This window comes from Syngnathus scovelli, chromosome 2 (genome assembly GCF_024217435.2).
Source record: "Syngnathus scovelli strain Florida chromosome 2, RoL_Ssco_1.2, whole genome shotgun sequence".
Lineage (NCBI taxonomy): Eukaryota > Metazoa > Chordata > Actinopteri > Syngnathiformes > Syngnathidae > Syngnathus > Syngnathus scovelli.
In genome coordinates this window covers 14,186,121-14,199,100 of record NC_090848.1, presented here as the reverse complement: position 1 = coordinate 14,199,100, position 12,980 = coordinate 14,186,121, and the positions used below count along the sequence as shown (strand labels likewise).

Here is a 12,980-nt window from a genome sequence, read left to right as displayed (position 1 = left end):
AAATGTTCTGACCTCGTCAGGGGAACTCTGCAGTTTGGTTAACTGGTCCCGGTCCTTCCTGGCCAGTTCCAGAGCGTCGTCGATGGACAACTCTCCAGTTTTCACTTTATGCATGATGCTCAGCTGCATTTCGTTGCTAAGCTGAAAACACAGCACATCGCAACACTCTTATTTCAAGTTTTGACTTTTGTCATCAAGAAGGAAATTATTATTTCAGTTTCTGTTTGTTTCCAAATTAAACTTTCAATATTGTTGCTACGTTCATTGGCATTTTCATCAAGTATTAACTCCTAATATGTCTAACAGGCATGTCTTTTGAATAAAATCCACACATGAGGATTGCATGCAATCGCCAAGCAGAGAGTACTCGATGTGAGATTCAAACCATGAACCTCAGAACTGTGAAGCAGCCACGCTAACCACTAGATCGCAGATCTTTGAAAGAGGAAACACTACTGTAGATATAAGCTTTCCCATGAGAGTGTTTGCACAAGTTACAAGGAAGTAACAACAGTTTCAGATCCTTCCAAAAACTAAATAAGAGTCTACATTCTGTGTTACGGCATATTAGACTTTGGACGAGTATCTGCTTTTAATACAATCTTTCTTGCACTGATCGGCGTTCTCTTACCTGTGGCAAGTCCTCAATGAATCTCTCCACTGTGGACACATTGTCCTTCTTCTTTGCTCCTAAACTCGGCATTCTTGGAGTTAGCGCACTTCCAAACTCCACTGGACTTGTTTTGTTCTTTTCTTGCACTGACCTGCTCCTCAAAAAGAAAAACTCCAACCGTTGTTATCATATTATGTCTGTGGCAGTTCCCCACCCACTTTCACTTCAGGTTCCACTTCTTGTAGGTATGTCAGGCCCGCCTGACTATATAGGCCCCGCCTCTTGCCCCACCTTGCAGCTTTCTCCTCAGGCATTCATTCGGGTGGGAAATTTACCCTCATAAGGAAGTTTAAAATGAGGAAGAGGGAGAAAGGGGACACTGGAAACTAATGCTACATTGCAGGGTACGTAAAACAACTGACAACTTTTCACATTCACACCATCAAAACACAACAGAAAGAGCAACCGCTTTGGTCACATACCTACTAGGTAACACCGATTGTTCTCTTTTTTTTTTTTTTTTTTAAACTGTGTGTGTGCATGTGTTAGCAACAGCAGTACCCACCAAATCCACCAGATGACCCAATTGTTGCCCTTTGAAACTTTCATGGGAAATAGTTTCATGGGGGAAATAGTACTGTAGTACTTAATGAACTGCACAGGCAATATTTTAGGTAACAATTGAACATTGAATATGTAAAGCTTAAAAAGTAATAAATAATAGTAACGGATACTTAACTTGAATGACAAACTATTATAATTGTCCACAAAGGCCACATTTGATTTGTTAAAAGGACAGATGGATAGGTCACATGTACAGTAGATGAACATACAAAAAAAAAGCAGCTTTTTTAAACAGGCACTATTTATTTAAGTAATCGATAATTCATTGTCAGTTATTGTATTATCTTTAATTAATTATATTTAAATTAATTAATCCTGATGAGCTAAAAGAACACAAAATATCCAGTCATCAATTTTCTGAACCACTTGATTAATTAGTGCATTGACTTTTAAGCATTTTTTTTGGAAGGAAAACCTCAAGTAATGCAAGGAATTACTGCCATTTTCATAGTGATAACTGAACAGGTTGTGTAGGGCACATGGGCCATAAAAATTGCCCAACTTTGGATATGGTAGATATTGTATTGATCCCAACAGAAATTCCTAAAAATAACTTTCCTAATACAATTTGAAGCTTGCGTTTGATGATGGTGGCACTGGAGTCATGCTACTTCGAACGTGGATGCTCCTTCTTTGGGGATAAGAGTTTGGGGAAGGGCAAAGAAAAAGACTTTGAGGGAAAGTGATTTAAAGGCATGTTTTCACAACATACGCACTCGGACAGTGACTCCACCCCCCTTGCCATTGCCTCCTCCCCCTCCCCCTCCTTACAAAGAGTCAGATTACAGACGCGTGGCAGAAAGAGGTGAGCCACGCATCCCGTCGGAGAATTCTCCACATTGACAATTATCATGCTTCTAAAAATAATGCCGATTCTGTGGACAGCTGTGGTGAGTACTCGTCAACACCTCTTGAAATGCAATTTAAAAACAACTAAACAACATACGTACTTTCGCTTTCACTTTCGTTTTGACCGCATCTGTTGGGTGGTGGTCGCGGTCAAAACGAAAGTGAAACCATTTGTTTTATCGGTTAAAAGGAACATGTTGAAGTCCGAATGCGTAGTTTACTCTAATGCATTAAAAAATAAGTTGTAATTACAGTCATGTTCAATGGGAAAACAAATAAGTCCAAAAATTGTCATTTTAGAACTGTAATACCGTAATACGTACTGCAATATTTTTTGCTTACGCATATAATGCCGTCTGAATATGATATCATATGAAACCACATCTAAGCCAAAAATATAAAACAATCAAATGAAAAACAATAGCAGAGCGTTCCTTTTTGCTAAGCTTATTATAGACCAGTTCAAAACCTTTTTTTTTTATTTGCAACCTGTAATTCCACGCAACTGACCCTTTCCTTAATGATGTGACGATGAAGACTTGCGTTTTGTTTTCCAGGTAATTATTGCACCTCAGCCTCTGTGTGACCCATTGACTCAGTATGGACTTAATGGAGAGTGCTGCCAAATGTGTCCTCCAGGTAAACTAAAAATGTATACGTAGTACATAAAACTTGTAAAAGAAGACACTCCTGCTAAGCTAACAGTCTCCTGGCTCAACAATGTTCATTCAGCAGCAAGAAAGTCAAGAAGCAGATAACTGAAACCTTGAAATTATCTTCAACATGACTGAGGCCACTTTTTAATAACATAAACTTGATTTCAGGCACTAGCATGTCTGACTTGGGCACGTGCACAACTCCTCAGTGCCTCCAATGTGACGAGGACGAGTATCAGGACACATACACGACGGACACAAAGTGTAAACGTCAGCCGTACTGCGACCCAAGTGAGACAACTTCCCCACCCATCCATCACAGCCTGATTTGTTCAACGGTGCTGAATTTCTGTGTGTTTTTTTTTCTCTTCCAGATAAAAACTTTCAGATTTCAGTGCAGACGAGCAGAACCCAGAAAAACACCTGCACGTGTAAACTTGGATCCCATTGTTCCAGTGAAGCGTGCTTCACCTGTGTACCTCACAGGCGTTGTGAGCCCGGATTGGGGGTGCTATTTAAAGGTGTGGCATTTTGAAGTATACACAACACACTCATTTCCCCTTGTCATTTCATGAAAAATGGCCTTTCTGTTGCAGGAAACCATACTCATGACACGGTGTGCCAAAAATGTCCTGATGGCACATTTTCCAGCCAGACCTCATGGGACAGCGAATGTTTGACATGGACCAAGTCAGTGCATTTCAAGTTTCATTAAACATATGTATCCACTTTTCTTTTACTTTAAAAGATGTCCACAGCAAAATGTCTTATTACAATAAGCATAAGCAACAACGCTGAGCATAGACCTCTGATTTTTTCCATGTTACTTTAATTTATTAGACACGGTAAAAACAAAACCAACAATCAATCAAGCATTTCTACACTGTTTAAATAATGCAGCTTCTACTGCTTAAGGTAAAGTTTAGTGGTAGTGGCAGTCACCATCACTCACGTCCCACCACTTTTTCCTCTTCTTCTAAAGCTGTCCACAACCACTGCCTCTCTAGTTCATAGCTTCACATGTGTTCATATAAAAGTACAGTCCAGTTATGTGGAGCTCATAGCTCGACGTGTTCATATAAAAGTACAGTCCAGTTATGTTTTGTTCATCTGTTATTTAAAATGGACTGATCTCATGAAACGCAACATTCTCTGCAGGTGCGAGAGCGGTTATGTGATCATGCAAAACGGATCCTCTCAATCTGATGTTGTGTGTGGTAAGTTATGTGTACAGACCAGATGTGAGACTTCCTCACACACAATGTTTAGCTCTGTTTAAAATGAGGCTTGTCATCTTTCTGTGGTAACTGTGATTTCTTCTGCGGCTCACCACCTGACACCTACCCACAGTTTGCGCTATATTTGTCTCCCTAGACTCAATATGTGTGTGTGTATGTGTGTGTGTGCGTGTGTGTGCGTGTGTATATATGTATATATATATATATATATATATATATATATATATATATATATATATATATATATATATATATATATATATATATATATATATATATACATATATATATATATATACATATATATATATATATATATATATATACATATATATATATATATATATATATATATATATATATATATATATATATATATATATATATGGGGGGCTGCCTTTTGCTTGCTTGACTGTGTTTAACTGTTTAAATGCTAATGCAAACTTACTGTGTTGCAGAGAAGAACCAGCGGACACACATAGTCATCGCCTGTCTTTTGGTACCTTTGATCGTGATTCTGCTATTGGCTGTAATGAAGATTTGGCACACAAAACGTACGTGTATTCCCGAATTGTTAAAGCAGTGCTTTCAGGGCTCCTCAGTTTAACATTGTTTTAGTGATCAACACATCTGCAACAGAGAAAACTTGGCATTTTTTCTTTTGGTTTTTGTTGCACTGAAAACGTAGATTGGGGGGGAGTCAGCACAACAAAAAAGAAATCAGAATCCAAAATCTTTCCCATTTAAGAGTTGGTTCAGACTAAAGTGAAGTTTTTGATTGCTAAAGCATGACACGTGAAATTGACTATGAAGGGACTCGAACCCTCAATCTTCTGATCCGAAGTCAGACGCCTTATCCATTAGGCCACATAGCCATGTGCTTGACTGTACCAAGTGAAACAAGGCAACGCCTTCTGATGACTGCAGCCTTGAGTGGCAAGTGAAGTTTACAATTGATTCAAACACGGCCTGTGGATTAATCCATTTACAGTAAAAGAGAATTATAATGCAACTGACATATAGCCTTGTTAGTGCAAGTGGTCGGGCATCAGTCTCAAAATCTGAAGGTTGTGAGCTCGACCCTCAAACGGGCACTGTTTTCCGTAGTCCACAGTAAAATCATTGTCAATTTCAGAAGATAGCTGGTTGCTCAGAATAGAATAACATTTTCTGTCCGTGAAGTTGAGTCTAATTAAAATGGCTGGAGGTAGAATCAATTTGACAGTAAAATATCTTTGTAAAAACTCTATTCATAGCCTCGTTAGCGCAGGCGGTAGCGCGTCAGTCTAGTAAACTGAAGGTCGTGAGTTCAACCCTCACACGGGGCATGCTTTTATTTAGGCATTGTAGTCATAGCTTCTTTCGGAGGGCCGTGATGACTCAACCCAAATAAATGTATGAGCACCTCATTTTATATACAGTCAAAACTACGAAACAAACTGACAAATAACTCGTTTTTAAATCAGACGAGTTGTTCGAAACCCTAACCCCAGGGGTGTCGAACTCCAATCCTCGGGGGCCGCGTTCCAATATGTTTTCCAGGTTACCCTCGTTAAACACACCTGCGTGAAAAGATTTGCTCATTTTCACGTTCTGCAGGAGCTAAAACTTTTCACACAGGTGCACTTAACGAGGGAATCTTGGAAAACATGTTGGAATGTGGCCGTATCTGGCCCCCGGGCCTTGAGTTTGACACCATGCTATACCGACTGAGCTAACCAGGCTTCTCGACCTTGGAATTGCTTCATTCTTTCAGTTTTTTTAAATAGGTTAGGGCAATAAAAGTGGAAGCATCATTTTAAGTGTGGCCTCTGAAACACATTCGTTGATAAGTAAAGACTTGAAAGTTTCCAACAAGTTGGGGCCGCCCAATGTGGGGCTCGAACCCACGACCCTGAGATTAAGAGTCTCATGCTCTACCGACTGAGCTAACCGGGCTTGCCCTGTGTTGAATTGTTTCATTCTTTAAGACTTTTTTTAAAGGGTTAGGTTCGGTAAAACCAGCAGCCACGTTTTAAATCTGGCCTCAGAAACACATTCACTGATAAGACTAAACATTCAAAGGTTCCCAACAAGTGGCAGCAGTCCAATGTTGTCTCTAGTTGGAAACCCCAGCCCGAGTTGGAAAGCCCAATTGGAAACCCTTGCCCCAGTTGGAAATGGTAGTTTGAAACCCTCGTTGGAAACCCTAGCCCGAGTTGGAAACGCTGGCCCTAAACATTTTTTCTTTTGGTTTTTGTCACTTCGTTGCACTGAAAACTGACATTGGGGGGAGTCAGCACAACAAAAAGGAAATCAGAACTCAGTGTTTGATTGCCATTGCATGACACATGAAATTGACTATGAAGGGACTCGAAATCCTCAATCTTCTGATCCGAAGTCAGACGCCTTAGCCATTAGGCCACATAGCCATTTGAAAGACTGTACCAAGAGAAACAGGGCAATGACTTATGATGACTGCAGCCTTTACTGGCAAGTGAAGTTCACAGTTGATTCAAACAGGGCCTGTGGATTAATCCATTTACAGTAAAAGAGAATTGTACTGCCATTGACATATAGCCTTGTTAGTGCAAGTGGTCGTTCATCAGTCTCAAAATCTGAAGGTTGTGAACTCGACCCTCGCATGGGGCACTGTTTTCCATAGTTTACAGTAAAATCATTGTAAATTTTAGAAGATAGCAGGTTGCTCAGAATAGAATAAAGTCTGTGAAAGTTAAGTGCAATTAAAATGGCTGGAGGTAGACTCAATTTTACAGTAAAATACCTTTGTAAGAACTTCATTCACAGCCTCGTTAGCGCAGGCGGTAGCGCGTCAGTCTTGTAAACTGAAGGTCGTGAGTTCAACCCTCACACGGGGCATGCTTTTATTTAGGCATTGTAGTCATAGCTTCTTTCGGAGGGCCATTATGCTGAAGCAGTTTTGAATTTTATTTGGTTTTGAATTTTTTATTTCCATATTTTAAGTAGGACTCCAGAAATGTTCTTTTTAAAATATTTTTCAAAATAAATTCTTACTCATTTTTGCTAGCTTTGCGGGCTCGACTGGGGAAACTTGTCACGTGACCGCGACGAGCATCTTGACCTGAATTAATTGATTATTAACTAACCCCAACCCTAAACCTAGGCCCAACCCAAACCCTAACCCCAGCTCTAAACCTGACCCTAAACCCAACCCTAGCCCTAACCCTAACTCCAGCCCTAGCCCTAACCCTAGCCCTAACCCTAGCTCTAACCCTAACCGCAACCCTAACCCTAGCTCTAACCCTAACCCGGGGCACATTCTTATAAGCCCTAACTCTAGCCTCAGTTGGACACCCTAACCCTGTAAGACAGCATGTGTATAACCTCGTTGGCCCAGGCGGTAGCGCGTCAGTCTCATAATCTGAAGGTCGTGAGTTCGACCCTCACACGGGGCACACTTTTATATAGTCCAAACAAGCCTTAGTCCAAATAAGACCTAACTCTAGCCTTAGTTGGACACCCTAACCCTAGTTTCAGAATGCTCAGACTAAAGTAACCTTTTCTTTCTATGAAGTTCAATTTGATGCGAGTCTGGTGATTGAATCAATTTTACAGTAAAATAGAATTGTAAGACAGCAAGTGTATAGCCTCGTTGGCGCAGGCGGTAGCGCGTCAGTCTCATAATCTGAAGGTCGTGAGTTCGACCCTCACACGGGGCACACTTTTATATAGTCCAAATAAGCCCTAACTCTAGCCTTAGTTGGACACCCTAACCCTAGTTTCAGAATGCTCAGACTGAAGTAACCTTTTCTTTCTACGAAGTTCAATTTGATGGCGTCTGGTGATTGAATCAATTTCACAGTAAAATAGAATCGTAAGTCATCAAGTGTATACCCTCTTTGGCGCAGGCGGTAGCGCGTCAGTCTCATAACCTGAAGGTCGTGAGTTGGACCCTCACGCGGGGCACAATTTTATATAGTCCAAACAAGCCTTAACCCTAACTCTAGCCCGAGTTGGAAACCCTAGTATCAGAAGGTAGCTGATTGCTCAGACTAAAATAACTTTTTCTTTCAGTGAAGTTCAGTTTGATGGAAATGACTGGTGGTTGAATCAATTTTACTGTAAAATAGAATTGTAAGACTGTAAGTACATAGCCTCGTTAGCGCAGGCGGTAACCCGTTAGTTAGGAGCTTGGGGCGTAGTCAGCACTACAAAGAAAGAAATGAGAACCCCAAACCCTTTCCTATAGTATGCAAGAGTTGGTTCGGACTGAAATAAAGTCATTGATTTCATATGCATTACCATAAATTGACCACGAAGGGACTCGAACCCTCAATCTTCTGATCCGAAGTCAGACGCCTTATCCACTAGGCCACATAGTCCTGTGAAAGGCTACATCAAGTGAAACAGGGCAACGCCTTCTGATGACTGCAGCCTTAAGTGGCAAGTGAAGTTCACAGTGGTTACAGCCAGTGGATTAATCCATTTACAGTAAAAGAGAATTGTGATGCAACTGACATGTAGCCTTGTTAGTGCAAGTGGTTGTGCATCAGTCTCAAAATCTAAAGGTTGTGAGCTTGACCCTAACATGGGGCACTATTTTCCATAGTCCACAGTAAAATTATTGTCAATTTCAGAAGATAGCAGGTTGCTCAGAATAGAATAATGTTTTCTGTCCGTGAAGTTAAGTGTAATTAAAATGGCTGGAGGTAGACTCAATTTTACAGTAAAATACCTTTGTAAAAACTCTATTCATAGCCTCGTTAGCGCAGGCGGTAGCGCGTCAGTCTAGTAAACTGAAGGTCGTGAGTTCAACCCTCACACGGGGCTTGCTTTTATTTAGGCATTGCAGTCATTGCTTCTTTCGGAGGGCCATTTTGACTCAACCCAAATAAATGTATGAGCACCTCATATTATATACAGTCAAAGCTACGAAACAAACTGACAAATAACTCGTTTTCATATCAAACGAGTTGTTTGAAACCCTCCGGGGGTGTCAAACTGCAATCCTCGGGGCCGCGTTCCAATATGTTTTCCAGGTTACCCTCGTTAAGCGCACCTGCGTGAAAAGTTTTAGCTCCTTTCACGTTCAGCAGGAGCTAAAACTTTTCACGCAGGTGCGCTTAACGAGGGAATCTTGGAAAACATGTTGGAACGCGACCCCCGAGGACTGGAGTGCGACACCCCTGCCTCATACAATAAAAGTTACAAAACAAACGGAGAAATAACTCCTTTGATGTAAGGCTTCTCAACCTTGGAATTGTTTCATTCCTTCAAATTTTTTTTTAAGAGATTAGGGCAATGAAAGTGGAAGCAATTTTACATTGTAAGTGTGGCCTCTGAAACACACTCATTGATAAGACTAAAGATTCAAAGGTCGCCCAATGTGGGGCTCGAACCCACGACCCTGAGATTAAGAGTCTCATGCTCTACCAACTGAGCTAACCGGGCTTCATCCGTGAAGAATTGTTTTATACTTTCAGGCTTTTTTTTAATGGGTTAGGTTCGTTAAAACCAGTAGCCACGTTTTAAATCTGGCCTCAGAAACACATTCATTGATAAGACTAAACATTCGAAGGTTCCCAACAAGAGGCATCTTTCCAATGTTGTCTCTAGTTGGAAACCCCAGCCCGAGTTGGAAACCCCAATTGGAGCCTTTGCCCTAGTTGGAAATCCTAGTTTGAAACCCTAGTTGGAAACGCTGGCCCTAGTGTGCAATAGAGAAAGCATTTTTTCTTTTGGTTTTTGACACTTTGTTGCACTAAAAACTGACATTGGGTCAGCACAACAAAAAGTAAATCAGTGTTTAATTTGTATTGCACATGAGATTGACTATGAAGGGACTCGAACCCTCAATCTTCTGATCCGAAGTCAGACGCCTTATCCATTAGGCCACATAGCCATGTGCTTGACTGTACCAAGTGAAACACGGCAACGCCTTCTGATGACTGCAGCCTTGAGTGGCAAGTGAAGTTTACAATTGATTCAAACACGGCCTGTGGATTAATCCATTTACAGTAAAAGAGAATTATAATGCAACTGACATATAGCCTTGTTAGTGCAAGTGGTCGTGCATCAGTCTCAAAATCTGAAGGTTGTGAGCTCGACCCTCACACGGGCACTGTTTTCCGTAGTCCACAGTAAAATCAGTCAATTTCAGAAGATAGCTGGTTGCTCAGAATAGAATAACATTTTCTGTCCGTGAAGTTGAGTCTAATTAAAATGGCTGGAGGTAAAATCAATTTGACAGTAAAATATCTTTGTAAAAACGCTATTCATGGCCTCGTTAGCGCAGGCGGTAGCGCGTCAGTCTAGTAAACTGAAGGTCGTGAGTTCAACGGGGCATGCTTTTATTTAGGCATTGTAGTCATAGCTTCTTTCGGAGGGCCATTATGACTCAACCCAAATAAATGTATGAGCACCTCATTTTATATACAGTCAAAACTACAAAACAAACTGACAAATAACTCGTTTTTAAATCAGACGAGTTGTTCGAAACCCTAAGCCCAGGGGTGTCGAACTCCAATCCTCGGGGGCCGCGTTCCAATATGTTTTCCAGGTTACCCTCGTTAAACACACCTGCGTGAAAAGATTTGCTCATTTTCACGTTCTGCAGGAGCTAAAACTTTTCACACAGGTGCACTTAACGAGGGAATCTTGGAAAACATGTTGGAATGTGGCTGTATCTGGCCCCCGGGCCTTGAGTTTGACACCATGCTATACCGACTGAGCTAACCAGGCTTCTCGACCTTGGAATTGCTTCATTCTTTCAGTTTTTTTTAATAGGTTAGGGCAATAAAAGTGGAAGCATCATTTTAAGTGTGGCCTTACACATTCATTGATAAGTAAAGACTTGAAAGTCTCCAACAAGTTGGGGCCGCCGACTGACTATGAAGGGACTCGAACCCTCAATCTTCTGATCCGAAGTCAGACGCCTTATCCATTAGGCCACATAGCCACGTGCTCAACTGTACCAAGTGAAACAAGGCAACGCCTTCTGATGACTGCAGCCTTTAGTGGCAAGTGAAGTTTACAATTGATTCAAACATGGCCTGTGGATTAATCCATTTACAGTAAAAGAGAATTGTAATGCAACTGACATATAGCCTTGTTAGTGCAAGTGGTCGTGCATCAGTCTCATAATCCAAAGGTTGTGAGCTCGACCCTCACACGGGCCACTGTTTTCCATAGTCCACAGTAAAATCATTGTCAATTTCAGAAGAAAGCAGGTTGCTCAGAATAAAATAAAGTTTAAAGAGTTTGATGCAAATGGCCGGCGGTTGAATCAATTTTACAGTCAAATGGCTATGTAAAACCAACTACTCTCTTACACTCTTATTTAGTTCGAGCCCTTGTTGAAAACCCTAGCCCCAGTTGGAAACCTTAGTTGGACACCCTAAGTTGGAAACCCTAGTTTGAGAATGCTCAGACAAAAGTAACTTTTTCTTTCAATGAAGTTCAGTTTGATGGAAATGGCCGGTGGGTGAATCAATTATACAGTAAAATTGAATTTTAAGGCTCGTATTCTCTCAAAGTAAGCAGGGATTGTGAATATCAGCAAGTACAGGTTGCTCAAGAGAAACACATTAAAAATTGTACATCAGACGAAAAATGTGGTATCTTTCGTTTGGCTTCTGTCACTGAAATTTGGGGTAGTCACCACAACAAAGATGAAAACAGCACACAAACAGTTTACCTATATTTTCCTCTTTCAATTTGATGATACACTAGACTTGAAGATCTGAAATCTTATCCATTAGGGCACATAGCCATACAGGAATTTCTGACAAGTGATAATCTGCAGTTAATCTACAGCCTAGATTCAAGTGAAGTTGACTGATTAAGGGGGTTCAAGTCACTTCATTGTCAATTTAATGAATGTCAAGAGGAAAGTAGCCTAGTGGATAATGTGTCTAACATTAAATAATAGTTTTTGTTTTGTTTCTGCATTGCCCAATACATATCCTTCACATTCTGACACATTCTCCCATTATCTGTCTGTGTTAGGTAGAGAAAAAGATTTCAAAGGAAAGGTAAGTATTGTTGTGTTGTGTTGTATTGTGTGTTGTCATTACTTGTTTCTATGGCAGACATCTTTCCTCTTGCCACATGACTCTATGCTGAGTTAAAATGAGATAACAATCTTCGCCAGGGCTGCAATGAGGCGTGCGTGCAGCATGACAAAGAGGTGTTCCCAATCCTTAACGTCATCCATGAAACGCCCATGTCGCCTGGAGTCCAGGTGCTGCTGGCAGACAGCAGCAGCACGGGGGAACCCGAGGAGAACGAGGACGGTCCCAATCTACTGGTCCTGAGAGATTTACTCTTAAGCGATAAAGGCAATTTTGTGACGCAGGAGAACGGAAAAGCAGAAGTGCTATCCCGTCAAGAATCACAAAGCAGGACTGAGACCAGTGAATTGTCTAGTTGAGCTCGTTGCCGAATGGCGGATACTTGTTTCTGCACATGGGACTTGACAGACACCTATGTCCACTTTATCTATCAAATGCATTCACTCCCAGATTACATCACAAGTGGGACGGCAACTCTTTTAGAGCTGAAATCGAAGATGCGGAGTTTAATGCCTGGCATGAGTGTTTGAACTCATAGTTTAACACATAGTTTTACACTTTGCAGCCTGAACTAATTATCTCTTAGCAGGATTGTCAAACATTTGATGCAATATCTTGTTTTCATTTCAAAGGCAAAGGTGAGAAAAACTAATTTGCTAATTTTGCGGAGTCTCTAATTTATTTTTGCACTTTTGTGAGAGTTACATGTGGTTAAGTGTTATCTTGTTTGTTAGTCTTGGTGCTGAACTCTACAATAAATTATTTGTACATGTGATTGTATTTTGTCAGTTGCTTGTCTCCTTTTGTGACATTATGCATTTTTTTTTCAAGTAAAATGTCATGGAGTACTTTCATAAAAATACCAAGAATAATAGTACACACCCCATTTCTTGTCTTGCTGAATTTAGCCAGTTTGAGAGAGCATCCCTGTGTCATGCAAGTAAGCAGCTCAACATTGGGTCCCACA

At 40.8% G+C, this 12,980-nt stretch overlaps 2 protein-coding genes and 11 non-coding genes across 15 annotated transcripts in view; 6 read left to right on the top strand and 7 right to left on the bottom strand.

Moving 5' to 3' along the window:
* Positions 1 to 862, bottom strand: part of LOC125989030 (uncharacterized) — a 39,411-nt gene extending 38,549 nt beyond the window's left edge. For both annotated transcript variants that reach the window (XM_049754988.2, XM_049754991.2), the window contains exons 1-2: positions 632 to 862; positions 13 to 141 (exon numbers count right to left, since the gene is read on the bottom strand). In XM_049754988.2, the coding sequence (XP_049610945.2) occupies positions 13 to 141; positions 632 to 703 (201 nt within the window). In that variant the 5' untranslated portion in view covers positions 704 to 862. The remainder of the gene's footprint in view (positions 1 to 12; positions 142 to 631) is intronic.
* A 13-nt stretch (positions 863 to 875) lies between these two features.
* On the top strand, positions 876 to 12,793 carry cd40 (CD40 molecule, TNF receptor superfamily member 5). 2 transcript variants are annotated; one of them, XM_049755000.2, is made up of 10 exons: positions 900 to 1,017; positions 2,013 to 2,127; positions 2,644 to 2,725; positions 2,911 to 3,033; positions 3,117 to 3,263; positions 3,339 to 3,432; positions 3,901 to 3,959; positions 4,439 to 4,534; positions 11,949 to 11,974; positions 12,094 to 12,793. In XM_049755000.2, exons 2-10 carry the CDS (start codon positions 2,089 to 2,091, stop codon positions 12,370 to 12,372), a joined length of 945 nt encoding a protein of 314 aa, XP_049610957.1. In that variant the 5' UTR covers positions 900 to 1,017; positions 2,013 to 2,088; the 3' UTR covers positions 12,373 to 12,793. The 2 variants fall into 2 exon arrangements, with proteins under 2 accessions (XP_049610958.1, XP_049610957.1); XM_049755001.1 differs by lacking the exon at positions 2,013 to 2,127 and having other exon boundaries at positions 876 to 1,017.
* Positions 4,783 to 4,855, bottom strand: trnar-ucg (transfer RNA arginine (anticodon UCG)). The gene has a single exon. It is a non-coding gene; the product is annotated as a tRNA-Arg (tRNA).
* trnat-agu (transfer RNA threonine (anticodon AGU)) lies at positions 5,236 to 5,308 on the top strand. The gene has a single exon. It is a non-coding gene; the product is annotated as a tRNA-Thr (tRNA).
* trnak-cuu (transfer RNA lysine (anticodon CUU)) lies at positions 5,846 to 5,918 on the bottom strand. The gene has a single exon. It is a non-coding gene; the product is annotated as a tRNA-Lys (tRNA).
* trnat-ugu (transfer RNA threonine (anticodon UGU)) lies at positions 6,767 to 6,839 on the top strand. The gene has a single exon. It is a non-coding gene; the product is annotated as a tRNA-Thr (tRNA).
* On the top strand, positions 7,324 to 7,396 carry trnam-cau (transfer RNA methionine (anticodon CAU)). Its single transcript has one exon. It is a non-coding gene; the product is annotated as a tRNA-Met (tRNA).
* On the top strand, positions 7,588 to 7,660 carry trnam-cau (transfer RNA methionine (anticodon CAU)). The gene has a single exon. It is a non-coding gene; the product is annotated as a tRNA-Met (tRNA).
* Positions 8,251 to 8,323, bottom strand: trnar-ucg (transfer RNA arginine (anticodon UCG)). Its single transcript has one exon. It is a non-coding gene; the product is annotated as a tRNA-Arg (tRNA).
* trnat-agu (transfer RNA threonine (anticodon AGU)) lies at positions 8,699 to 8,771 on the top strand. The gene has a single exon. It is a non-coding gene; the product is annotated as a tRNA-Thr (tRNA).
* Positions 9,320 to 9,392, bottom strand: trnak-cuu (transfer RNA lysine (anticodon CUU)). Its single transcript has one exon. It is a non-coding gene; the product is annotated as a tRNA-Lys (tRNA).
* Positions 9,771 to 9,843, bottom strand: trnar-ucg (transfer RNA arginine (anticodon UCG)). The gene has a single exon. It is a non-coding gene; the product is annotated as a tRNA-Arg (tRNA).
* trnar-ucg (transfer RNA arginine (anticodon UCG)) lies at positions 10,827 to 10,899 on the bottom strand. Its single transcript has one exon. It is a non-coding gene; the product is annotated as a tRNA-Arg (tRNA).
* Positions 12,794 to 12,980: the final 187 nt, after the last annotated feature.